Source organism: Pan paniscus, chromosome 20 (genome assembly GCF_029289425.2).
Source record: "Pan paniscus chromosome 20, NHGRI_mPanPan1-v2.0_pri, whole genome shotgun sequence".
Lineage (NCBI taxonomy): Eukaryota > Metazoa > Chordata > Mammalia > Primates > Hominidae > Pan > Pan paniscus.
This window is the reverse complement of record NC_073269.2, coordinates 6,121,101-6,146,996: the sequence shown is the minus strand read 5'-3', so window position 1 is coordinate 6,146,996 and position 25,896 is coordinate 6,121,101. Positions and strand designations below refer to the sequence as shown.

The 25,896-nt window shown below is 60.1% G+C and overlaps 1 protein-coding gene across 1 annotated transcript; it reads right to left on the bottom strand.

Annotated features, from left to right (window-relative positions):
* Positions 1 to 1,841: 1,841 nt before the first annotated feature.
* On the bottom strand, positions 1,842 to 24,723 carry ONECUT3 (one cut homeobox 3). Its single transcript, XM_034944201.2, has 2 exons — positions 23,532 to 24,723; positions 1,842 to 2,155 (listed from the first exon to the last, which is right to left on the bottom strand). The coding sequence occupies exons 1-2, from the start codon at positions 24,721 to 24,723 to the stop codon at positions 1,863 to 1,865; spliced, it is 1,485 nt and encodes a 494-aa protein (XP_034800092.1). The 3' UTR covers positions 1,842 to 1,862.
* Positions 24,724 to 25,896: the final 1,173 nt, after the last annotated feature.

Sequence of the window (25,896 nt, the reverse complement as noted above, 5' to 3'; positions counted from 1 at the left end):
GTGTGTCTGTGGGGGGGTAGAGAGGTGCGGTGCTGAGCAGGAATGGGGACCCTTTCTACTATTGGGAACCCCCCAACACCCAAATGTTCTAGAAGCATCACTCAGATCCGGTCGCTTGGAAAGCTGGAAGTAGAGCAAGTCGATAAGGACAAGAGAACACTCCATACACGTCTTTGGTTCAAGAAGAAGGCACTCATCGACCTCACGATCCTCTCCCTCCCTCTCTCCCTCTCTCTCCCTCTCTCCCTCTCTCTCTCTCTCTCTCTCTTTCGCTCTCAGGTTCGGGAAGGGGTGGCACTCGGCAGGCGGGGCCCCGAGCCGGGTCCCAGGCCAGGGAATCCTGTCATCCAGCACAAATCCTTGGGAGAAATCTTTGGTATCAGGCGTGATTTTCCAATCACAGACATGAGCTTGAGTGAGGTAGCCTTTACCTGGGGGAGGGGAGGGGCATTTCACTAGAAATGTCTTTTGCATTTTCAAGGGGGGTAGGGGGGCCGCCTCCTCCCTGGGAGGCAGCCGATGAGTGGGGGGATTTCAGGGAGGAGGTTCTTTCTGGCCTCGGATCTTGAACCCCTGGAGGAGGCGGGCTCCTGGGATCCCGCGGCCGGCCAGTCTCGGAGGTCACCCAGACCAGATGAGAGGAGCGGGGGAGAGCGCGGGGTGGGAGGGGGGCGCTCATCTTCATTTCCGACCCTTCCCATTTGTAAATATTTTTGGCAAAAAATGGAGCAAGCGGAATCCACCTTCCTCGGCGTCTTCTCTCTTTGGCGAGAGTGGAAACCAACACCACGTTCAACCCCGCTGCCCGCTGCAAGCCCAGTTCAGCCCCTGACGCGGGCGGAAAGGGGGGCGGTGGATTCCAGAAGGTTCCACGCAGGAAGCGTCTCCACGGGCCCGTGCAGAGGGGCTCCTCCGGGCGGCCCCGCGGCGCCTTCTCCGGCCGGGTCCCCTTCTCCTGGGAGCCTGGGCGTGGTCTCCCGTGTCCGGAGCTGCGTCCTTCCTTGCGCTCCACGAAGGTGCCTAAAGGTAAAGTGAACTCAACAGACGGGGCGGGGCGGGGCGGGGCGGGGCGGGGGCGTCTGGAATTTACCCGCACGTGGGAGCTCCCCGTGCCCTGCGGCCTGGGATGGGGTGGGAAGGGTGCTCGCCCGTAGGTGCTGGGCGCCCGCCGCAGGCCCCTCCCCAGACTTTAAGGCAGGCGATTCTTGGCACGAGGAATCCTGGCCGCAGAGAGGGGCAGCTCAGTTCTCGGCCGCAGGGGCCGTCCTGCCAGCGGGTGGGGTTGGTTTTGGAGAGGGTGGGGGACCGTAAGGATCCGGCTTGATGTGGGTTTTTGGCGACTTTGGAAAGGGCTGAGGTCCCTGGGGAGGGGCCCGGGGCGGGTGGGGGGGAAGGAAGTTTTCTCCTACCTCCCTCGTGGGGCAGGGGATCTGACGGAGGAGGGGTTATTCTTTAAAATTCCATTTTTAAATACCCGGTTTATATTTCTAGTATGTGCTTCTTGACCCGCTTTAGGGGACAACACAGTGAGCCCTGGTTTTTCTCGAGGCCCTCTGGGCGTCCTGAATGGAGAGGGGGCTGGGAAACCCCTTTCTGTCACTCCCTCCCCTCCGGGGGGGGTGGGGGTGGAGGGCTTCCTTTGGCCTGGAGGGAGTGGGCATGGAGGGAGGAAGGGGGGCCCTTTTTGTGCACTTGGGCTGGGGGGTGTGCTGCTTCCCCCTCCCCGGGTGTGGGGGGCCCGGATAGCACCCCCTCCAGGTGCCCCCTGGGGGCGGGTCTCCGGGCCGGCAGGATGTGGGGAGGTGACGTGGGGGCACAGCGCCCAGGCCGTGGAGGCAGGGAGGGCGCGGGGCCGGGGCGCCTCAGGCCTTGGAGAAAGTGGCCGTGGCGCCGGCGGGGCCCCCGGGGGCCGTGCTGGGCTCCTCAGCCCAGCGGTTCATGCAGCGGCGCCGCGCGTTCATGAAGAAGTTGCTGACGGTGTTGAGCTCCAAGCCGAGCTGCTGCGAGATGGTGACCTGCATCTCCTTGGACGGCCGCTTGTTCTCCTTGAAGATGGCGATCAGCGTGCGTCGCTGCAGGTCGGTGAACACCAGGCGCTGCTTCTTGGGCTGCAGGGCGCGCTCCTTCTGCTGCTCCTGTTCCTTGCGCTTGCAGGCTGCGGGCGAGCGGCGGGCGGGCGGGCGAGCGGGACACAGCGCCACCGTGTGGCCGGCCGGGGAGAGGCAGGAGGCGCACGCCGCCCGGAGGATGAGGAGGAGGGGAGACGGGACACGTTGGGGAAAGGCGAATGCACATAAGGTCCCAGGGAGGGCCCAGAAGCAACAAGAATGCAGGGAGAGGCGGAGGGGGAGACACCGGGGAACACAGGGACGCACAGAGACAGAGACAGGGAAACAGCAAGGTCAACAGGGAGACAACAGGAAAGTCCAGGATGCAGCCAGAGGGCGGTGGAGACAGAATGGAAGGCGAGGACAGGCAGGGAAAGCAGATGCGGTGGGGGTGGGGGGAGGACAAAGAAGGGGACACAGTGTGAGTGCCCCTCTGCAGGCATGGCTACCACCCCCTCCAGCCCCCTTCTCCATGGAGCCCACTCAGGCACCCCCCAAGCCTCATACCCCCCAAACCCCGTCCTACCCTCAAACGCTCCCTACCTAAAGGACCACAGAAATTGATATTGGTAACTTTCTCCTCTCCTTTCTGCAGCCCCAACCTGGGGGTGTTGGGGAAATGACATGGAAACTGCACATGAGAGTTTTTGGCTCAGTGTAGACTTGGGTGAAATAACTGGTTAATTACTAGGTCCTGGGGTGCATCACAAAACCCAGCAGCCTTCCCCAGAAATGATGGGCTAACCAGGGCCTTTCCTTTCTTTCTTTTCTTTTTTTTTTTGCGGAGGGGAAGTCTTGCTATGTTGCCCAGGCTGGTCTCGAACGCCTGGCCTCAAGTGATCCTCTGGCCTCAGCCTCCCAAAGCACTGGGATTACAGGTGTGTGCCATGGCAACTGGCTGTGACAACCAAGCTCTACGAATGAGCAGCAGCGACACTCCTGTAAGGCCTGATACCCTTAGGGACCCTGTGAGTCCACAGCCCAATTCTGACATCTGAATCCCTGCCTCCTGCTCCTGCCCCTATCCACAGGCTGAGACCACCCAGACTTGGCCTCCCTCGAGCACCCAGTGGACCCTCTGGAGTGCAGAACATCTAAGGAAGAAGACTTTGGAGGAGGAGGGGAGAGTGCAGGGACCACCTCTTCCTCTCCCAGATGAGCAGGTCACCCTTCCTCTTGGTCAGCCCGCACAGATCACAGAGAGGGCTGAAGGAGGCTGCCCCATGGCCTGCAGACCAGACACTTGCAAAGGGGAGAAAAGCAAAGGCTCGGGGTGATGGGGCAGGGCTGAAGCCGAGTCCTGCTCTTCCTGCTCCAGCAGCGAAGTGAACCCCTCCCCTCAATGCAGTGGGTGTCAGTGGGTACAAAACACAGGCTTCCCCCCCTAGGAGCTGGGCCACAAGTCAGATGGGCTCATTTGTGGCATCAGCTTGAAACTCCATCAGAATCTCAATTTCTCTCCTGCATCCAGACTGGGACTGTGGTGCTGAAGAGGCTGTCCTGCCCTTGTCTCCATCCCGGAGTTCCAGCTACTCTGTGACCCCCAGAAGCGGCCGGTGGTGCAGGTAGTACTAGTGGGTCTCTGCTCCCAGTCTCTTCTCTGTGCCAGCCGTGGTGGCCTACTGGGATGGCACAGAGAGCTTTTCTTTTGGTTGCAGAACAGCCTGGAACATGACATGCTAGATCAATGTCCATACACGTCCACAGAAATAAATGAATGTTCCCTCTGCCATGACTCATGTCTCGGGGACAACAGGTTCGCCCGTCTAGGGTGTGAGCTGACACACACTTCACTCCCTCTGACCTGGAATTGTGGGGCTTCCAACTGCGGTTTCAGGTTTTACGATTAAATGCAAGTGATGCCTGTGGGTTACTGCACATTTTAGAAAAGCGTCTAACATGAAAAAGAGAGGGAGAGAGAGAGAGTGAGGGAGGGAGGAGGGGGGAGAACAATGGAGAAAAATGGTTTGGTGGGGGAGGAATAAACTCAGAAGGAACCGACAAGGCAGGCAAAGCTATAATTAATATTCCCAGAGGAGTAAGAGAAAAATATCGTATCCATGAAACAAGTACAGGATGCTGTTAAGTAAAAGGGACCATTAGAGAGTGAGGAAATGCTCTTAAAATGTGAATATATAACAGCCAGAGTAAAATAATTCCATGTAAGGACTGGAAGATAAAGTTAAGCAGATATTGGCTGGGCGCGGTGGCTCACGCCTGTAATCCCAGCACTTTGGGAGGCCGAGGCGGGCGGATCACGAGGTCAGGAGATCGAGACCATCCTGGCTAACACGGTGAAACCCTGTCTCTACTAAAAAAAAAAAAAAAAAAAAAAAAAATTAGCTGGACGTGGTGGTGCATGCCTGTAATCCCAGCTACTCGGGAGGCTGAGGCAGGAGAATTGCTTGAACCTGGGAGGCAGAGGTTGCAGTGAGCCAAGATCGTGCCATTGCACTTCAGCCTGGGCAACAAGAGTGAAACTCCATCTCGAAAAAAAAAAAAAAAAAAAAAAAGAGTAAAGCAGATATCCCAGAAAATGGAACACAAGCAGCTGCAAAGATGGGAAATGAAAGAGAATAAACAGTTAGAGGATGAATTAAGATGAAGCAGGGTTGTCACCTGATCAAGAGACAGTTCAAAAATAGAGGAAGAGATGATCAAATAATGAAAAAAAATCTAGTGTTGAAAGATGAGTTTCCAGTTTAAAGGTGGTCAGGTGCAGTGGCTCATGCCTGTAATCTCAGCATTTTGGGAGGCTGAGGCAGGAGGAACACTTGAGGCTGGGGGTTCAAGGCTACAGTGAGCATGATCTCACCACTGCACTCCAGCCTGGGTGACAGAGTAAGACTCTCTTTTAAAATAAATAATTTTTAAATATAAATAGGCCCACTGGGCATGGTGGCTCATTCTTGTAATCCCAGCACTTTGGGAGGCCAAGGTAGGTGGATTGCTTGAGGTCAGGAGTTCGAGACCAGCCTGGTCAACATGATGAAACTCTGTCTCCACAAAAAATACAAAAAAAATTAGCTGAGTGTGGTGGCAGGCGCTTGTAATCCCAGCTACTGGGGAGGCTGAGGCAGGAGAGTCGCTTGAACCCAGTAAGCAGAGGTGTGAGCTGAGATCACACCACTCACTCCAGCCTGGGCAACAGAGCGAGACTCCGTCTCAAAAATAAATAAATAAATAAATAAATAAATAAATAAATAAATAGGCTGGATGAAGTGGCTCATGCCTCTAATCCCAGCACTTTGGGAGGCTGAGGTGGGAGGATCACTTGAGCCCAAGAGGTTGAGAGCAGCTTGGACAATATAGTGAGACCCCATTGCTACAAAAAATTTAAAATTGGCCAGGCATGGTGACTCACACCTGTGGTCCCAGTTATTCAGGATGCTGAGGTAGGAGGATCATTTGAGCCCAGAAGGTCAAGGCTGCAGTGAGTTATGATCATGATACTGCACTCCAGCCTGGATGACAGAGCGAGACCCCAGCTCTAAAAAAATGGGGGTGGGACATCAAGTCCTCAGCTCATTGAATGAAAAAGACACTCAAGCCTCATTGTTGTGAAATTTCAGAGCACCAAGAATAAAGAGAAAATCCTAAAAAGCGCCTAGAGGAAAGCCAGATGTCATGCAAAGGATCAAGAATCCAAGCAGCTTTGGGTGTGCAAAAACTAGCAGACAACAGAGCAAGGCTTTCAAAGTTCCAAAGAAAAGTTATTTTCAGCTAGAATTGCTAAATAACAAAAGACCAAACATGAAGGTGCAATAAAGATATAATCAGATGTTCAAGGACTCCAAAACTTAACTTCCCACATACCCTTTCTCAGAAAGCTACGGAGGATGTGTTCCATTCAAACGAGGAGGTAAATCAAAAAAGGATGGTGTGGGATTCAGAAAATGTGATCCAACCTAGCTGAAAGAGAAAAGGGGTCCTCCAAATGAGGATGAGGGGGACCCTGAAAGACAGCTAGACAAAAGGACCCAGGGTATGGAGGGCAGCCCCACCAAGATCAGAGATGACCTAATATGTGTGGAAAGTCCTATTGAGTTGGTTTTAAATTTTGTTGGGGAGCGTGGGAAGAATTTTTGTTTGGCAGCTATCAACTCCTGGAAAACCAAAGAGTTGTACAGGAAAGGAAATGCAGTCCTAGTACTCTACATGGCTCAGCTGTGGACAATGTTTGCCAAAAGCATAATAATGTTAATTACTAAATGTTAATTTAGGCAACAGACTGTATTTGTAATTATATTGAGAGACTGACAGAGAGGGAGAGTATCGGTATGAATCTGGAAAGATGGCAAAGGAAATCCTGAAGAGTGAACAGTGTACCAGGGAGCCTTTTATGTGTGAAAGGAGAGACAAGAACCTATGTTTATATTTTATCTGCATAAAGAAACATGGAAGGAAATGCAAAAAACTGAATTGACCTCTCACCTCTTTGGCACTCGGCCACCCTGTGAGGATTACAGGAGAGGACCCAGTCCTCCATTCTTTCAAAGGGAAAGCTGAGTCAAAACTCAACCGGGGCCTTGAAATTCCAAGGGAGGCCCTTCTCGCTCACCTGTTGTAATGTTTAATTCATTCACTCACTCATTTATTCATTCACTTGGCAATTTACTCACAAATTTATCCTACATTTACAGTAGGGACAGAAATACAAATGCTCCTCAGAAAGCTCACAAGATCTTTGTGTCAAGAGCTTTATATGTATCTGGTCACTCAATTCTTAACAATAATTCTTGTTTTGTTTTGAGACAGGGTCTTGCTGTGTCGCCCAGGCTGGAGTGCAGTGGTGCAATCACGACTCACTGCATCCCTGAACTCCTGGGCTCAAGCAATCCTTCCACCTCAGCCTCCCAAGTAGGTGGGACCACGGGTGCACACCACCACATCTGGCTAATTAAAAAAAACAAAAAACAAAAAACAAAAAACCCCCACGAACATATATATATGTTTTTTGTTTGTTTGTAGAAATGTGGTCTCACTATGTTGTCCAGGCTGGTCTCTAACTCCTGGGTTCAAGCAATCCTCTAGCTTCGGCTTCCCAAAGTGCTGGGGTTACAGGCATGAATCACAGTACCCAGCCTCAATCCTTACAATAATTCTACAAGGCAGGGGGTTTTCTCCTTATTTACTCAGAGAATGTGAGCCACCCCTCAGGCTTGCCCAGCCAGTCCCAATAGGGCAGCCCAGAAAACAGAGTCCACTGGCCTAGATGGGGGAGGGAGGTAGGATGCATATCGTCCCTTTCCCACCCCACCTCCCAGGCTCCAATCTGGTGCCTAATGGGGACCCAAGAGGCAGAGGCTGGGGGAGGGGCCGGGCCAGGCAGAGTCTGAAAAAACTTCCCGTTTTGTCGATCGCAGCAAAAAGAGGCTCTGCTGCCCCCCTTCCCGGCGTTCAATCTAATTACAGCTCCTCACAGCCCAGATCGATCCAGTCGGAGCTGTTTACCGCGAGCAGCTTTGTCATTGCTCCCATCCCCCACAGCCGCTGACAGAGGTGTGAGTTGGAGTAGGGGGGCCGCCTGGATGCCCCCTCTGTGCGTCCCCTACCCATCACCACCGCCACCTGACCCCCGCCAGCACCCCACCCGACATCAGGTTCACCCCCACGCCAATCCTAAAGGCCACCCCTGTGCCAACCCAGAGGCCATGGTGGTTATGGACCCCTTGTGCAGAAGTGAAAACTGAGACTTGGAGAGAAGGACTGATGGGGCTCAGAGTGGGGACGGGGGTGAAGCCCTGGACTTGGCCCTGGTACCAACCACCAGCCTCATGCTGCCAGGGCCCACCATTGCCACCTCTGCCACGCGACCTCCACCAGCCTCCAATGAGGTCTCCACCTCCGTCCTCTCCTCCACCATCACTCCTGCACCACCAATGTCAGTGCTATCCCATCACACCCTCCATATCACCTCCAACTCCAGCACCTCCTCCTCCTCCACCACCTCCAGCACCTCCACCTCCTCCTTCATCACTTCTTCCTTCACCACCTCCACCTCCAGCACCTCCACCTCCAGCACCTCTTCCTTCACCACCTCCACCGCCACGACCTCCACCTCCACTTCCACCACCTCCACCTCCAGCAACTCCACCACCTCCACCTCCATCACCTCCACCTCCACTTCCACCTCCATTACCTCCACCTCCAGCACCTCTACCTCTACCTCCTCCACCTTCACCTCCACCACCTCCACCTCCATCACCTCCACCTCCAGCACCTCTTCCTTCACCACCTCCACCTCCATCTCATCACCTCCACCTCAGCACCTCCTCCTCCTTCACCTCCACCTCAGCACCTCCTCCTCCATCACCTCCACCTCCTCCAGCACCACCTCCTCCTCCATCACCTCTTCCTTCACCACCTCCACCTCCACCTCCAGCACCTCCACCTCCAGCACCTCCTCCTCCATCACCTCCACTTCCACCACCTCCATCACCTCCACCACCTCCACCATCACCTCCACCTCCACCACCTTCACCATCACCTCCACCTTCACCATCACCTCCACCTCCACTTCCACCTCCATTACCTCCACCTCCAGCACCTCTACCTCTACCTCCTCCACCTCCACCTCCATCACCTCCACCACCTCCACCACCTCCTCATCTACCACCTCCACCTCCATTACCTCCACCTCCAGCACCTCTACCTCCACCTCCTCCAACTCCACCACCTCCACCTCCTCCACCACCTCCACCTCCACCATCACCTCCACCACCTCCATCTCTTCCACCTCCACCATAACCTCCACTACCTCCACCTCCATTATCTCCACCTCCAGCACTTCTACCTCCACCTCCTCCACCTCCACCAACTCCACCTCCTCCACCTCCATCATCTCCACCCCCTCCACCATCACCTCCACCACCTCATCCACCTCCACCTCCTCCACCTCCACCACCCTCACCTCCTCCACCTCCACCTCCACCTCCTCCACCTCCACCACCTCAACCTCCTCCACCTCCACCACCTTCTCCACCTCCACCTCCTCCACCTCCACCTCCATCACTTCCATCATCACCTCCATCTCCACCTCCATCACCTTTACCTCCACCAGCCCCATCACCTCCACCCCCATCACCTCTACCTCCACCACCTCCATCTCCATCACCTCCACCTCCACCACTTCCACGTCCATCACCCCTACCTCCATCACCTCCACCACCTCCACCACCACCACCTCCACCCCATCACCCCTACCTCCATCACCTCCACCATCTCCACCTCCACCTCCATCACCTCTACCTCCACTACCTCCACCCCCACCCTCATCACCCCTACATCCATCACTTCCACCTCTACCACCTCCATCACCTCCACCTCCACCTCCAGCACCTCCACTTCTACCTCCACCACCACCTCCATCACCTCTACCCCCATCACCTCCACCTCCACCACCTCCACCTCTACCTCTGCCACCTCCTCCATCGTCTCCACCTTCCACCCCCATCACCACCTCCATCACCTCCACCTTCCACCTCCCCACACCTCCTCCATGACCTTTCTTTTACTCACCCCCTTCCTCTGTTTTCTTCACCTCCCCCTGATTTCCTTCATTATGCTCATCAACACTGCTGAACCCCATCCTGGGATTCTCCTAGTATGTGGCCAGCACTGCATACTCAGCCCCTGGTTTCATCACCAGCAGCTCCCGACCTGTAGTCGAGGGGATAGAGAGTGGCCCCCAACACAGACCTTGGCCACCAAGCTGGCGGAGGAGTGGGCGGGGCCAGGCTGTCAGGCTTGCTCTGGGACCCCAGGCGAGTCCCATTCCCTTGGAGGCCTCAGTCCCTTCCTTTGTAAAGACAGTGCGCCCCCTTCAGGCATGTCCCGGTGCAGGCCAGTCCTTCCTGGGCTCCTGAGCTCTTCCAGGCGCTTCCCTCTCCCCATCCACCACCAGCCGCCTCTCTGTCCGGCCTCCCCCGCTGGCCTCACTCACTCAGCTCCTTTGCACGACGGTTCTCTCTGCCTGGTTGCTCTTCCCCAAGTCCCCTCCCGCCCCCCTCAGCTCCTTCTAGTCTCTGCTCAGGTATCTCCTTCCCTGCGAGGCTACCCCAACACCCCTTGTCTAATCCCACAACTCTCCCTGTCACCCCTGCCACACCCCTTCTTTTTACAGAAATTCACCTGCTCTGTCCAGGGGCCCCATTGAGTGAGGGTTTGGGTCCTGACAGGATGCCCACTCCCTGCAGCCAGTCCTGCACCTCCTCCAGGACCCTGGGGACTGAGGACCTGATTCCAGGAGCAATCACCCCCGAGAGGCTCTGATCTGAGGACTCCAGGTACCCCACCCATCCCATCTCCCCAACGGTTATCAGTCTTTTTGGAATCTAAGGATGAGGAGGATCTGGGGCTGGTTCCTGGGGGTCCCCGGGGCCCTGGGAGGAGATCAAAGATCAACTAGAAGAGACGGAGACCCCACGCCCACATCTGAGCCCATGCACAGGGAGCCCGGCAAACGCAGTCATGGTGGCTTTACTGTAGCGTCCAGCCTCCCGCCCCGGGGCACCGTCCTGGGCCTGCGCCGCCGCCCCCAGCATCAACAAGGCGGTCGTTTTATTTTCTGGGCAGGTGGGATCAGGAAATCTCTGGGCGGGGAGGTCCCGGGGATGTGGCCGCCCCTTCGCTCAGTTATCCCTGCTGTTCCCGCTGTGTCCAGCAGAGGGCAGCCGTCCCTGCCCCAACCCAGGAAAGGGCGGGGGCTGTAGGCTGTGTCTCATGCGGGGGAAAGGGGGCTGGACTGGGGGGAGATCCTCAAGTTCCGGATGAAGGCGTTTCCTGCAGACCCCTTGGGATTTGGCCCACACACACCAGCTCTAGCCACTTCCTGCCTTTCTAAAAGTTGCTGGGGACAGCCGACCACCCCGGGGCCCAAGAGGGTGGTCTGACCTGCTGCCCTCTTGGGCCCTGCCTGGTGTTGGACCATCTTAGCCTCAGTTTTCCCAACTGTAAGATGGTCTTGATCATGGTTGGGCTGTGGGGAAGGGTCTAGCCAGAAAAGTCCTGAATGAATATGGCAGGGCTAACAAGAGGCTCCCAGCTCCCATCTGGGGGTCCCTGAGAGGAGCTGGGCTCTGGGCGACACTTGCCTTCCAACCACGAAGTTTCCCCCTCCCTCAAGGAAGGCCTTGAGCCTCAGGTTTTCTCTCAGGACCTTCCTGGAGAGGGGAGAAATGGAGAAACTGGGGCCAAGAGTAGAAAGTTGGGTCACTCCAGCCAGAGAACTCCTACACATTCCTCAACGCCCAGGAGCAATGGCCTCTCCCCAGGAAGTCCCTCCCTCCCCCCCGCAGCGGAGCCCGGGGCCCCTCCTCTGGGACTCCCAGGGGCCACTGTTCCTCCTTTCAGCCTCGTGGGGCCTGAGATCTTTCTGTGGCCCAGCACAGAGTGGAGGCATAGGCAGTGGCTGAGTGATTGTGCAGTGACTAACATGTTCCTGGGTTGTCCTACACGAGGGTGGTGGAGCATGGGGGGGGTCTCAGCCCAGCCTGCAAGACCCTGCTGCGGAAGAGCAGCAGCCACTGCCCTGGAGCGCCGGGTGGGACAGTGGAGCTCCCCGAGTGCCCTCAGCAGGAAGTCGGTAGCTGAGCAGGGGCCCTGAATTCACTCATTGCTGCAGCCCAAGCTGGGGTCCACCTGTCAACCCCCATCACCCTCCAAGAGGGGACCAGCCCCTCTCCTCCTCCTCACCCCTCCTTTTCCACTCACCCTCCCTCTCTCTCCCCTCTCTGCTCTTTTCTTTTCCTCCCTTTCCTTCCCTCCCTCTCTTTACCTCCCTCCCCTCCCCTCTTCCCCTTCCTTCCCTCACTTCCCTCCCTTCTCTCTCCCCCTCCTCCTCCTCCTCTCCCCCTTCATCCTCCCCTTCATCCAGAGGCCTTTGGAGGGGCTGGGCTTGTAACAGGGAGGCCTTCAGGATGCAGCATCCGCCTCGCCCCTGGAGGCGGGCCCGTGGGTGCCTCTGCGCGCGCCTGACGTTGGCCGCGTGCGGGCTGAGGGTGCCAGCCTCCGTCCACCATCGGGTGTGCCCGCGTGGGGCTGCCTGAGGCTTCCCAAATGTCCCGGCGGGGTGGAGGGCGAAGTCTGAGCGAGGCGCTGTGTGTGGGTGGGCGGCGCCTGCACGGGCGCTCAACCACGATGGGGGTCGGCAGCCTTGCACATCCAAACCCCACCCAAGTGAGAAGCTAAGAAACCTGTGACCGTTAGGAAAGCTGTTCCCGTTCTGGGCGGGAAAACCGGCGTCAGCTTGTGGGGCCCTGGACGGGCGGTGGATGAGGCAACGGATCTCGGTGTGACATCCCTGTGTGGGATGCAGCTGGCTCGCGGTGTGGACGTGAGACGTGAGAGCTGTGGGGTGTGCAGGGTCTTGGGGTGAGTCTGGGTGTCGCCCCGCAGAAGCCTGCGGTGTGGGTTACGCATCCATGTCCGCCCAGCCCCACAGTGGGCTCCTCTCTGCCTCCCCCTGCTCCCCTCACCACTGCGGCCATGGGGACGCGGGTGGGCTCTGCGGGCCGAGTGGCCTTGAACGCGCACCCTGGCCTCTCTGGACATCAGGTTCCTGGTTTATCAAGTGGACGCAGTGACCCAGAGCCCTGTGTCCCCACCGGGCCGCAGTCCCGAGAGTCACGAAGGAATGAACGCCGAAGCACGGGCCTGCAACCGACCCATGCATTCACCATTCAGGGAGCAGCTGCTGCGTGAGGCCAGAGAGAGGCAGCTCCAGGAGCTGGCCTCCACTCACCGTCACAGGACAGCGTGAAGCAGCAGCTGCCTGGGACTCTGTTCCCCAATGAGGAGGCCAGCTCCGCTCTGAGTCCAGGAAAGGGGGAGAGAGGACGCCTTTGGGTGGGTACTGGAGGGGAGGCGCGGGCTCCACTGGGCTCTGTGAGGCCTCCGAGTGGATACACTGCTGGCTGGGAGGGAGGATGGACCAGAAGACCAGGCCCAGGCTTCGGGACAGCTGGAGGGAAGGTCCCTGAATCCCAGTGGACGCCGGCAGTGCTGGGGGCGGCACGGCAGGAGAGGCACAAGCCAGGGTGGCACCAGGAGGGGGGGACGTGGAGGCTCCTGGGGGGTCCCCAAGGTCCACGGAGGAGATCAAAGAGCAACTAGAGGAGATGGAGACCACCTGGGCAATGCCCAAGGGGAGAAGAAGACGCCCCAAGATACAGCAATGGGCGATTCAAGTGACCGTCCCCTGTCCCTCTGTGCCCGACAGTCTGTACAGTGCCCCAAACCACCAAGCCACGTGAGTCTACCCCGCTGTGTGCCCGTCCTCCCCGTGTCCTGGAGCCGGAGATCCCCTCCCTCAGCCACCTCTGGCTTCAGGGAGCAGACAATTCAATATGGAGCCCGGTCTCCGGCTGGGATGATGACCGGTTTCCTTGGCGACGCGTCCTGTCCCCGCCATCAGCTGCCCGGCCCCAGATGTGGGTTGTACTGGTGCCCCCCCCCATGCTGGTGTCTTGTCCCCCCTGTGCATCTCCCCCCCCGTGGCCTCTCCAGACCCGAGTCAGTGGGTGACTTGCCCAAGGTCACATGTCCAGTTACTGTGGGGGGCCCGGGTCACATACCTACACCCTCTGTCTACACCCTGCACCCCTAGGGGAGCTGGAAAATTGGTTCCCATGGGTGGGAGGCAGTGGAACCTTCTCCAAGGAGATGGGGCTGAGTCATGCCCCAGGCGTGGACCCCCAGAGGCCTCCCCAGCCCCTCATCTGGCCCCACTCTGTTCCCACTACCCCTCCACTCTGGGTGGCTTACCCTCCCCATGCCTGCCCTGCCCACATCTCACGTGGAGCCCACCTTGGCCTCAGCAGGTGCCCAGCCTCCCTCTTGTCCCCACCCCTCTCCCTCCAGCTTTCCCCGCCAGCCTCCCCTGATGGGATTTTAATGACTGCATTTTCAAATTAGTTCTGAACCTTCAAAGACTTAACCGGGAAACGCGTTTCCACTTGGACTCTCGGGCTGTCCCTCCCTCGTGGCTCCATCTGGAGGCTGGGCCGCCATGGGGTGGGGGCATGGGGGTGTCAGGGGGCACCTCTCACCCTCGGACATTCAGCTACAGAGACCCACCCCATTCAGGCACCCTCAAACAGGAGCAAAGCCAGTGGGCAAACACACGCACGCATAAGGCGTTGATTTTTTAAAAAAAATGTTACGGAGACACAGCGCCTGCAGTGGGAAATGGATTTGAAAAAGATGACAGGAAAGGAATCAGTGATAAGAAGCGGCTGAAGCGGCCACCCAGAAAGGGGCTGGGGAGGCTGACCCAGCGTTTCAATTATTGGGAAATTAATCCACAGATAAACTCACACTCGTAAAATGATCCGCCCCGGACGTATTCATTGCAGCCGCTATGGTGACCGCGAACGACTGGAAACAGCCTAAATGTCAGCGGGGCGGGGAAGTGGTTCAGGAAAACCTGAAACCACCGCCGAGTCAGAGAGTACTAGGCGGCCGGCAAAAATGACCAGGATGCGCGCTTCACGGATCTGAGCGGGGGGAAGAATCGCGGAGCATCTGAAGCTCCCCTTTGTGTTAAAAAAAAAAAAAAAAAGAAGGGAAATAAAAAGAATTTATCCCTGGAGCGCAGCCTTTTGCAAGAAGGAGAAATACAAACTGTGATTTGCAGAAGGGAGGGCAATGGAAGCCACCTTATCTTGCGTTTAAATTCGGAAACTGGCGAATGCGTTAACTATTGTAAAATCATGTCGATTTATTTATTTGTTTATCATTTTTTGAGACAGGGTCTGCCTGTGTTGCCCAGGCTGGAATGAAGTGACGCAGTCATGTCTCACTGCAGCCTCGACCTCCCTTGCTCAAGAGATCCTCCTGGCTCAGCCTCCTGAGTAGCCGGGGCCACAGATGTACACCACCACATCTGGCTATTTTTTTTTTTTTTTTTTTTGAGATGGAGTCTCACTCTGTCACCCAGGCTGCCGGAGTGCAATGGTGCAATCTCGGCTCACTGCAACCTCTGCCTCCTGGGTTCAAGCGATTCTCCTGTCGCAGCCTCCGGAGTAGCTGGGATTGCAGGCATGTGCCACCACGCCCGGCTAATTTTTATATTTTTAGTAGACATGGGGTTTCGCCGTGTTGGCCAGGCTGGTCTCGAACTCCTGGCCTCAGATGATCCACCCACCTCGGCCTCCCAAGGTGCTGAGATTACAGGCGTGAGCCACCGCACCCGGCCACATCTGGCTAATTTAAAAACATTTTTATAGAGATGGGGTCTCCCTATTGCCCAGGCTGGTCTGGAACTCCTGGCCTCAAGAGATCCTCTTGCCTTGGCCTCCCAAAGTGCTGGGACTACAGGCGTGAGCCTCCCCGCCGGGCCAAAAGAATGTAGAATATTTTAGGGAACCAGGGAGCAAAAACAAGGGAGGTGGAGGAGGGGAGGAGGAACGTGTCTTGTCCTCCCACTGCGCTGGAGCTGAGCGCACCCGGGACGGCCGCGGTTCTGGGGCGCCTGACAGGTAAGAAGAACACTCGCGCCTGGTGCGGCGCGGTTTCCCCTGGGGTGGGATGCGGGGGTGGGATGGTGGGCGCCTGCTGGGGGCTGCGCTTTCCTGCGGAGCCGGCACCAGTGATCCTGAGGCTCCAAGGCCGCGGGCGCGTGGTCCCGGGTCCCAGGTCTCCTGGCGCCGGGGCACGTGCGTCCAGGTCCTGTCAGGCTGTTGGGGGCCGGGCGCGCTCTGGGATCCACACACCCGCCAAGGACCGACGTGCGCAACGCGGCGGCCCCAGCCCGACTCTGCAGCTTCCCGGGTGCTGCGGGACGGCGTTTGCTGGGTGATGGAAACTGAGGCACAGTCATCCCCCCAGCAGGTCCTTGGACGGGAAAGGGCGCTTGGAAATGCGTGGACCCCTGCTTCCCCGCAACTAGCGTCCCCAACTTCGCGCATCCCACTCACTGAGGGTCTGCTCGACCTTCCCAAAGCCCCGGCTCCAGGGAGGAGAGCCCAGCAGCTTCTGTCCCGACTCCCAGAGAGGAGGGCAGGAGGGCAGGAGGGCAGGAGGGCTGGAGGGCTGGCGGGCGCAGCTGGGGGCGCGCGGAAGGCACGCAGGACCCCCAGTAGCCAGCACGAGGGTCTCCAGATGGCGCAGCCACTGCGTCCAGGGGGAGATGGGGCGTCTTCCAGATGTCCCCGCACCCCACTTAGGGGAGTTGCTGGCTCAAGACTCTGCCGGAGGGTGGATGGGGGTCCTGGGTCAGTCTGCACTCGTCCCAGTGTGAACGGAGGCGTCTACACACGTGTCTCCGGGTGCGTCTACACTTGTGACCCGGGCACGCCTCTCCAGCAGCCTGTGCCAGGCACATCTTCCAGTCTTTGTTTCTCTCTGCTGTGAATCTGTGGCTCTGAGGTCATGACTTGGTAGCTCGGAGGGGTCCCCCATCGCCCCCCACATCTGCCCACACTCGGGACTCAGGAGGGGTGCCGGTTTCTCAGCCCCTCTCACATTAGCACCTACTTGGCAGAGGGAAAACGGAGGCCGTAGGTGTCCCAAGGCTGCCCAAGGTCAGGTGGGTCTCCCTGGCTCCTTGTTCAGCCTCTCCCCTAACCCACCAGTGCTTCCCTCCCTATTGATCAGGGCCCATATTTAATTAAGAACTTGATTCCACCCAGCGCCAGCTCTCCCGGGTAAGCCGGGCTACCTGCCGGCAACTTACAAAGGCTCAGCCTCCCTCCTAACAGCTGCTCAGGACTTTCCCACCTCCCAGCCTTTGTCCCTGCTGGTCCTACCAGCCAGAAGTCCCCTCCCACATCCACGCAGGAGGCCAGGGTCAGGCACTGTAGGCCACCACAGGAAACCACATTTATATCTTAGGGCTCTGGGGAGCCACGGGGCAGGGTGCCAACCCAGGATGCCAACCCAAAGTGGCCATGCAAAGCTCCCTTAGGATGTGGGGGAGACGGCAGTGAGGAGGAGAAGGCTGGGCACAGTGGCTCATGCCTGTCATCCTAGCACTTTGGGTCGCCGAGGTGGGTGGATCATCTGAGGTCAGGAGTTCGAGACCAGCCTGGTCAACGTGGTGAAACCTGGTCTCTACTAAAAACACAAAAATTAGCTGGGCGTGGTGGCTCATGCCTGTAATCTCAGCTACTTGGTAGGCTGAGGCAGGAGAATCACTTGAACCTGGGAGGCAGAGGTTGCAGTGAGCCGAGGTTGCACCACTGCACTCCAGCCTGGACGACAAGAGCAAAACTCCATCTCCAAAAAAAAAAAAAAAAAAAAAAAGAGCAGGAATGGAGCTGGGAGGCCATGATGGAGGCGGAGGAGGAGACCACCATAGTGGTTTAGACTAGAGTGGTAATGGTTGTTGGAGAAGCAGCACGGAATGGGAGGGAGAGTCAGGGAGAAGAATGAATGGTCATGATTACTTCTAGGACTTCAGGCTAAGAGGACTTCAGAGCCAAAGGCCAGCTCCAGCCCCTCACCACTCAAGAGACTCCCCCAGACTCCTCTGTGTTGGGGGTGAGCGTCCCTGTCTCCCAGGCTACAGAAAAGAATTATTGGGACTGAGGCTGGTGTTGGGAGGGGGAGGTCTGCTGGGAAAAGCAAAAGCGGGGATGGTCCTGGGGGCTCTGAGCTGGACTTGATGAGGCTGGGACCTGGCCCCCCACCCACCGCCTGTCCTCTCTGGGAGTCTCCGGTGGTCTCCCAGGTGAGAGGACTCACATGCCCACAACATCATCATACTTGGAGGAGCTGGGGGACGGGGGGAAGCGCAGCGCAGGCCTCACCGCCCCTAAAGGATGTGGCTCCTGTGGGGTGGGGAGGTGGAACTGGCCGGTCACCTGGCCCCACCTGAGGATCGGCCAAGTGGCTGAGAACGTGGAAAGTGCCACCCCCCCCCCCCCCGGTCCCTTCTCTGTGGTCGTTGACCTCAATACACCTCCAAGCCTTCCTCCCAAAACGTCACCTTCCTGGAATGCTCCCCCATCTCTGCTGGAGGTCAGGGAGCCTGGGCATCTCCAGCCTCGTGGTAGGCCCACCAGACTCAGCGGGGTCAGAGCAGCCGAAAGCCACGCCCTGGTCCTGTTACGGCCCCTCCTGGCGGAAGCTGACTCCGCATCAGAAGCAGTGCGGGGCTCTGGCAAGCGCCTTTCTCTTCGGCCTCAGCTTGCTGGTCTGTAGGGTGGGCATGGGAACCGCATCGGGTTCAAAATATCATTCCGGGCAGGTGAGCTGAGGAGGAGGGGAAGGGCTGTGGGCACCCAGTGGGACCCCTCCCCATCTCCCTCCCCCTCTGCACGGGAGGCAGGAGCCTGATCCCTGATCCTGGCCCAGGTCCCTAGCTAGGGCTGCTCCTCCCCGGGCCCTGAAGTTTTGTGGGAGGGTGCTGGTTTGGGGGCACCAGAGTCACCTGAGTCTTGCGCGCAGCCCCACGTGGGTCTGGTTCTCATGGCCCTGGGCACGGCCTGGGCCTATCCACACTCCGTGCATCCCTGTGGAAACCTACGGTGGCCCCTTCAGACCCCTGAGCCCCTCCAGCCCCTCATACCCCCTCTCCTAGGCGTCATTTCATTCCGCCCGTTTCTCAGATAAGAAAACTGAGGCTCAAGTCCTTTTGCCAGGGATCAGCCAGGGACAGAGCCCAGGGAAGGCCCGGGTCTCCAAGCCCCCGACCTTGGTTATCTCTACTGTCTAGTGGCGTGGGGCATCTTTTTCTGGGGGTGTCCGTAAGAGGCGTGGATCCCTTGCAGTGGAAAGTGGGGTTTTTGCAAAAGGCACAGGGGTCTTTGCCTCTCTCCTCTCTCCCCTTCCTTCCCTCCCTTCCCTCTCCTCCTCCTCCTCCTCTCCCTGCTCATCCCTCCCCTTCATCCAGAGTTTGGGTGGGGGTTCCAGAGTGCTTGTGGGGGGTGGACACCTGTCCCTTTAAGGGGGACTCCCAGATTGCCTCGCCCATTTCAACCTCAGCCCTTGATGGTGGCAGCGGGTAGGGGGGAGAAGTGGGGGAGGGAGGGCCTGTATGAGCCTGGGTGGGGAAGAGGTTCTGCCTCTTTTTCCTTTCCATGTCCTTCCCCTCAGGTCCCCAGTCCCTGGCATCCCCCCTGCTCACCCACCACCAAACAGAGGTGCCCAATTCCTGCACCAGCTGCCCTCAGCATGCAACTCCATACACAGCTCTGGTTTTTGTCCCTAGGACAATTCGTTCTGCTTAAGGGCAAAGCATCCCATCCACCTGGGGTGGGGGTGGGGGGGTCCTCCCTGCCTCAGTTTCCCCCATGCTGGGCTCCACCATCCCTCAGGGATTCTGGGCTCCTGCCTCCCCATGGTGCCCACAGGAGGAGATGAGGCCCTTCTTTCAGTCACCTCCAGCTAACTTTGTATTATCTATATACGTATTTTTTTTCTGATCAGTTACAAAAAATACTTTTCCTCCGGATTTGCGATTTAAACAATATTTGAAGACGGCCGAAGCTATCGACCCGGCGACGGTGATGAATTAGAGACGGTAATTCGAATTCATCGACCGCCCCCACCCCCGCCGAGGAGCCCGCCCGCCCCTCCCCCAGCCCCTCTCCCATAATTACTGTTGGAGACAGCGCCAGGGGAGGGCTTTGACCAGGAGGCAGCTCCGAAGTGCGGGACTCGGAGGACCTTGGGGTGGGGGTAGGGTGAGGCTCCCAGCCCCATGGGAATGGGCTTGGGGGCTGCAGGACTCCCAGACGACGGGTCCAGAATCTGACAGAGTCAGACCCAGAATTCGGCCCACCACACGCACATTTTACAGATGGGTAAACTGAGGCACGCAGAACGGGCAGTGGGGCCGGGACTCCGAGGTCTGCGGTGGGATTTCTTGCGTGCTTTGGTGAAACAAGGAAAACACCCATTCCCCTCTCCCCAGTCCTACCCCATGGGGAAGAAGGGGGGGGCTGTGGGAGGGCGGGGGTGGGCACAGAGGCAGCCTCCAGCACCCAGAGTTCCTCTCCCATCTCTGTCTCTCTCTCTCTCTTTTTTTTTTTTTTGGTCTCTCTGCCTCTCTTTTCGTCTCTCCTTCACCTCTGTTCCTTTCTGGGCTTCTTTTTCTCTCCTCCCCGTCTGTTTCTCCCGCTCCCGGTCTCTCCCTCCCCACTCTCTGGTTTTGTCTCGAGACCCCTCCCTCTCTCTCCATCTCCCCCTCTCCCCCTCCCTCTCCGTCTGCACCTGCGGGTCTTTCTCCCTCCCTGTCCCCGTCTCTCTCCTGGCCCCGGCGCCCGGCAGGACACTCGGCACCTGCGGAAACGCGTGGCCGGCCCCGAGCCGGGCAAGCGCGACGGGAGACCCGGGGCGCAAAGTTCTCCTTGGAGGAGGCCCGGGGAGGCCCGCGGTGTTCGCGGAGCGGGGAATGGGGATGCCGGAGTAGAAAGGGCGGCGAGTCCTCTGCTGCGGGGTTGAAATGGTGCGGGGGCGGGGCGGGGGCAGAGTTCCCTTTCCGAGCACCAGCGTTGGGGCGTCGCCGTCGCCGTGTTAGGTGGAGATGGGGACGCATCCGGCCGTCTCCCCCTAACCGCCGCGATTTGCCGCCACTTAACCGCTTTTCATTTGCGCAGCGACCGGAACTAAAGGCCTGGGTCGGAGCCTAGTGACCCCGCGGCCCTCGCCCCCGCCACCTCTTACGTCCCAGGCGGAGTCCGGTGGTGTAGATGCGGCCCCCAGGGCACCTGAGACGCGACAGGTGCGCAAGGTTGACGGCGTGAACTCCGCGGCCGCGGGGCTTTGCGGGGCCGCGCGGCGGGGCCACGGCGTGGGCAGCGGACCCGGCAGAGAGCAGGCGGGCAGCGTGGTCCGGGTTTATCATCCTCAACACCTCAGCGCCCTGCGGGAGGCTCGGGGTGCCAGGAGCTGCGCTCACCCCTCCGGTTCCCCCACGCACCCCTGAGACGGCGACTGTTCTAACTCTCCCTTCCTCGACAGGAAACCCAGACTCCCAGAGCTGAGACTGTTTGTCATTGTCACAAGTCAGGAAGGCGAGGCACAAACGGAGCCTGTTTCCCCATCTGCAACTCTCCCCGTGGCAGAAAGGGGACGGCGGAGGCCTGGATGGCTGTGGGGTCGGCAGGAGCGAACACCCACCTGGGTGCAGGGTCAGGTGCAGGCGAAGCAGGCGGTGTCCACTCAGGGCGGGTGCTGGGTGCTGCTGACCCGGCTGCGGGGAGCCCCCCCTCCCCCATGGGACTTCTCGCCTGCGGTTTGCCCTTCTGTGACGCTCTGGCTGATGTTTTCTGTGGCCCCCAAATCTGCAATTCCAGTACTGCTAATGGGTCATTAGTTACATAACATGACAGTGGGAAAAATGGAGAGTGGTGTGGACTCTGGGTGCACCCACGGTGGACACAATGTCCCCCAAATATGTGCTAGAGAGGAGGCAGGAGGTGGTTATAGAAACTGTCCCTGCCTTACTGGTGTGATGGCAGCCACTTGGTGTTTAAACGTCAGAGGGAGGCCCGGCGGGGTGGCTCAAGCCTGTGTAATCCCAGCACTTTGGGAGGCAGAAGCGGGCGGATCACCTGAGGTCAGGAGTTTGAGACCAGCCTGGCCAACGTGGTGAAACTCCATCTCTACTAAAAATACAAAAAAAAAAAAAAAAAAAAAAAATAGCCAGGCGTGGTGGCGGGCGTCTGTAATCCCAGCTATTCAGGAGGCTAAGGCGGAAGAATCGCTTGAACCTGGGAGGCAGAGGCTGCCGTGAGCCGAGATCGCACCACTACACTATAGCCTGGGCGACAAGAGTGAAACTCCGTCTCAATAAATAAATAGAGCTGCCAGGGGTGTGCCCTCTGCCACCTGAGGCCTCGCACTGCACCTCTAGGGCCGTGGCTGTGTGCGGATATGACCGCCGGTCTATGGTGAGTGCACGAGTGTCGCTGTATGTGTCATGGGGAGGGGAGCAGGACAGACTGAAATCGTCCAGGTTCCCGGACCTCCCTGAGCACAAGGTTACCCTGCCACACGCGAAAGACTATTTATTTTCCTGTGCCCCAAGGCAGAAAAATCTAAGAATCCCATAAGACGTTCCAGCTTGCTTGCTCTGCAGAAGGGGGAAACTGAGGCCGGCCTGTGGGTCCAGGCTCCCAGGGGGTTGTCTGGTCCTCCTGGGGTGGAGGGAGGGAATGGCTTTCTAGGGAGGAACAGCACAGGACCCCCCGCTGTTCTCTCTTTGCCCAGCCCCCCTGCCTGGACGGGCTGCCTGGGGGCACAGCCGCAAGCCCCTCTGCCTCTTTGCTAGTGGGGCGCCTCCCAGAGCCCCCGCCTTTCTCGCCCTTGTGCTCGGAGAAGCGATCGATCAGGCGCCAGCCGCCGCGGCTATTGTCCCTGTGGCCCGGGTGGACAGCCCCTCCCCAGCACCACCAGGGAAAGAAACCCCCACCTAGGCCAGGGGCCCTCCTGCACCCCTACACCCCCACCTAGGAAATGGGGGCCTGGCCGGGCTGCCTGTCAGAGGGCAGGTGTGGACTTAGCTGTTGTCAGCTGGGAGGGAGGAGGGAGGAGGGTCCCCAGGGGGCCGGTGGCTGAGTATGAGACAGAGACAGAGGCGGAGAGACCGACAGGGAGAAGAGATAATGAGCAGGAACAAGAGCAAAACGGAGAGCAAGAGAAAAACATAGAGATACCAGTGTGTTCCGACCGAGAGAGGAGAGAAGTGGACATGAGAGACACAAAACCCCAAAGCCAGGCGGGCAGGGGCGCGCGCACCCGAGCCACGACCAAACTGCGCGGGGCGGGCGCCGGGTCGGGGTGTGAAGGCCTCCAGGCGGCGCGGGCCGAGGGTCCCCGGGGCCGCCCCTCCCCCGCCATTCTCGGGTGACCTTTGCCAGCGGCCGGAGGGGAGAGGGAGGGGGTATCGATCGCGGGGCCGAACTACAAAGAAGCGCGCGCTGGGGCAGGTGGGGGGATGAGCGCGGGCTCGGCCTCTGCTGCTGAGCTGCAGGCGCCCGCCGCAACGTCTCGGAGCTCTGTGGCCCGGGGCTGGGGGCTCAACAGCCCCTCTCCACCCATTCTGGAGGAGGGGAGTGGCACCTTAGCGGACAACAGCAGCTCGTTCGGGGACACAGCTCCCCCCAACAGGCGCGCGCTCACACACACACACGCACACACACAATGAGCTTCCCTGAGGGCTGCTTGGGGAGAGGCTCGGAGCCTCCCAGCAGTCTAACAAGGACTAGAGAACCCCTACGCGCTCCCGAAAGGGGCAGAAGCGGCGACCGGGGGGCGGGGAGGCGGCACAATCCCTTTCTCCCTTTTGGCAACGGTACAAACGGGCAGCGGCGCGGATCGCGGTCTAGCTTCCTGATAGGGGGTCCCGGGCTGCCGGGGCGCACGGGCGGGGCTTGGGGCGCTGGCCCCGGGCATCAGGCCGCCGCCCCGCTAGGTGCTCGGGAGTCCAGAGCCGGCGCCCCCAGGGTCTGGCCCTGCGCGCCACGCTCCTACCTGCCAAGCGCAGCGCCGACATGCGCTGGAACTCTGGCTCCTGCAGCCACTTCCACATCCTGCGGAAGGTCTCGCGGCCGGATTTGAGCTTGCTCCACGGCTTGGGGTTGCGCAGCAGGTCGGAGAGCGTGCCCTGAGAGCGACACAGGATCCGCTGCGCGAAGATTGCCTGCGGGATGCTGTAGCGCTTCAGCTCCGCCGTGATGCGCTGCGCCACCTCCTTGGTGTTGATCTCCTCGGCCGCTGCGCCCGCGCTGGGGCCGCCGCCGCTCCCGCCGGGGCCGCCGCCTCCCCCATGCGGCCCGTGCGCCCCGGCCGCCGCCAGCCCGCCCAGCGGCGCCAGCAGCCCCGCGGCGCTCCCGCTGCCCGCTCCGCCGCTGCCTGTGCCGCCGCCGCCTCCAGGCAGCCCGCGGGCCAGTGCGTCCTCCGCGCGTCCCAGCAGCGCGGCGTGCGGCTCGAAGGCGGCGGGCGGCAGCAGCTTGTCCCCAGCCAGGTGGCCTGGCGGGCCGTAGGCGGCCAGCGGCGGGGGTGGTGGCGGCGGCGGGGGCTGCGGGGCGCCGTGCAGCGCGGGCGGCAGCGCGTTGGGCAGCGGCGACAGCGGCGACCCCATGGCGGGCAGCTCCTTGCCGTAGGGTCCGTAGAGGTGGCCCACGGAGGCAAGCGCCGCCCGCTCGTCGCGCATGAGGGTGAAGCTGCCGCTCACGCTGGCCGCCAGACGCTGCGGCGGGGGTGGCGGGGGCGGCGCGGCCGCCGGGTGCGGGTGCGCGTGGGGATGGCCGCCGTGCGCCCCGGCCACGGCCGCGGCCGCCGCGTGCTGGTGGAACTTGTCGGCCACGGCCGCGAGCGGCGGCAGGTGCTGCAGGGGCGTGAGCGTCGTGTAGGTGCCGCCCAGGCCCGGCGCCTCGCAGGCCATGCCCATTGCCGGGTGCAGCGGGCCCGCCAGTTCCCCGCGGAAGTCCGCGCCGCCGCCCGCGCTGCCCGCGCCGCCCGCGCCCCCGGCGCCCCCACTGCCGCCGCCGCCGCCGCCGTCCAGCAGGCTCGCCATGCCGGCCACCAGGCCCGGGCGCCCGGGCGCCACCAGGCCGCGGTGCTGCGCCGCCGCCGAGCGCGCGTGGCCCGGGCTCAGCAGCTCGCCCGCCTGCGCGTGGGCCACGCTGTGCAGGCCCCCCAGGCTCTCCAGGCTCAGCTCCATGCTCGGCTGCCCTCCCGCCGCGCGCGCTCCTCAGCGCCGGCCCCTAGTGCTCAAGGCCGCTGCATGACTCCCGCCCGCTCCCCGGTGGCTGCGCGCGAGGCTGCCAGGCTGCGCGGCGCACGGCCCGGCCCGGCTGCGAGCGCGGCCACCAGGATGTGGCAGGGGAGCGGCCGCCGGCGCCCGGGCCCGGGTCTGACGTCAGCGCCCCCGCCCACCCGCTCCTGCCACCGCTGCCTCCCGCAGCCTCGCTCTCCGCCCGCCCCGGCCCCCTCGAGCACCAAGCAGGCCGAAGTCGGCCAGACTTGGGGCTTCGGCGTCCCTGGCCACTGCGCCCGCCCGCGCCCCCTGGGGCAGGCAGTACCCCGGGGACAGCGGGCGGGGGTCCGAGGACAGACTCTGCCCAGGTGGGGCTGGGGGCCTCGACCCAGAGTCTCCGATTTCGCGTCTCTGTGTGATTCTCTCCAGAGTCCCAGATGTGGCTTTCCTGCCTGGCACCCCCAAGTCCATCTCCAGGGAGTTTCTGGGAGTGTGGCTGGACGGTCGCCTGTAATGTACGTGTCCCCCCCCCCCGTTCCCCTCAGACCCCCAGGAGCTAGATCCCCACTGCAAGCTCAGCTCCCCCCGACTCCCACTCACACCTACGGAGTCACAGCCCCCTTCCCACAACCTCTTTGTGGAGGAAGTGGGGGAAAAGGGAGGTCCTCAGGCTAGGTCAGGGCCTCCGTGCGTCCCAGGGGTCAGCCTCTGCCCATGTGTGGCCACCTGGGCCTCCGTTTCCCCAACTGTACAATGGGCTGCCCGGCTTCGGGGTTGCCAAAGGCCCCTTCTAATTGCAGGGCCTTTTTACAGTGCGGCCGCTGGAGGCACTGGAGCCTGAGGGTGACCACTAAGAGCCCTTGTCACCCTCCAGCCCACGGAGGCTGAGGCTGGATCCCCTGTCTTCTGAGACGTCGCTGGTGCAAACTCCTCTTTGTCCCTGGGGCTTCTCTTCAATGTGGGGGGAGGCAGGGGTCTCCTTTTTCTCACCACCTGGAGACAGGTGAGCCCCAGGGGCCCCTGGGAACTGGGATAGATGGGGGAAGGGCTCCTATAATCAGAGAGACCCCCAGGGGACTAGATCCCGCCAGTGGGGTAAGGTCAGGGCTGGGGATCTGGAGGGGCCAGACCAGAATC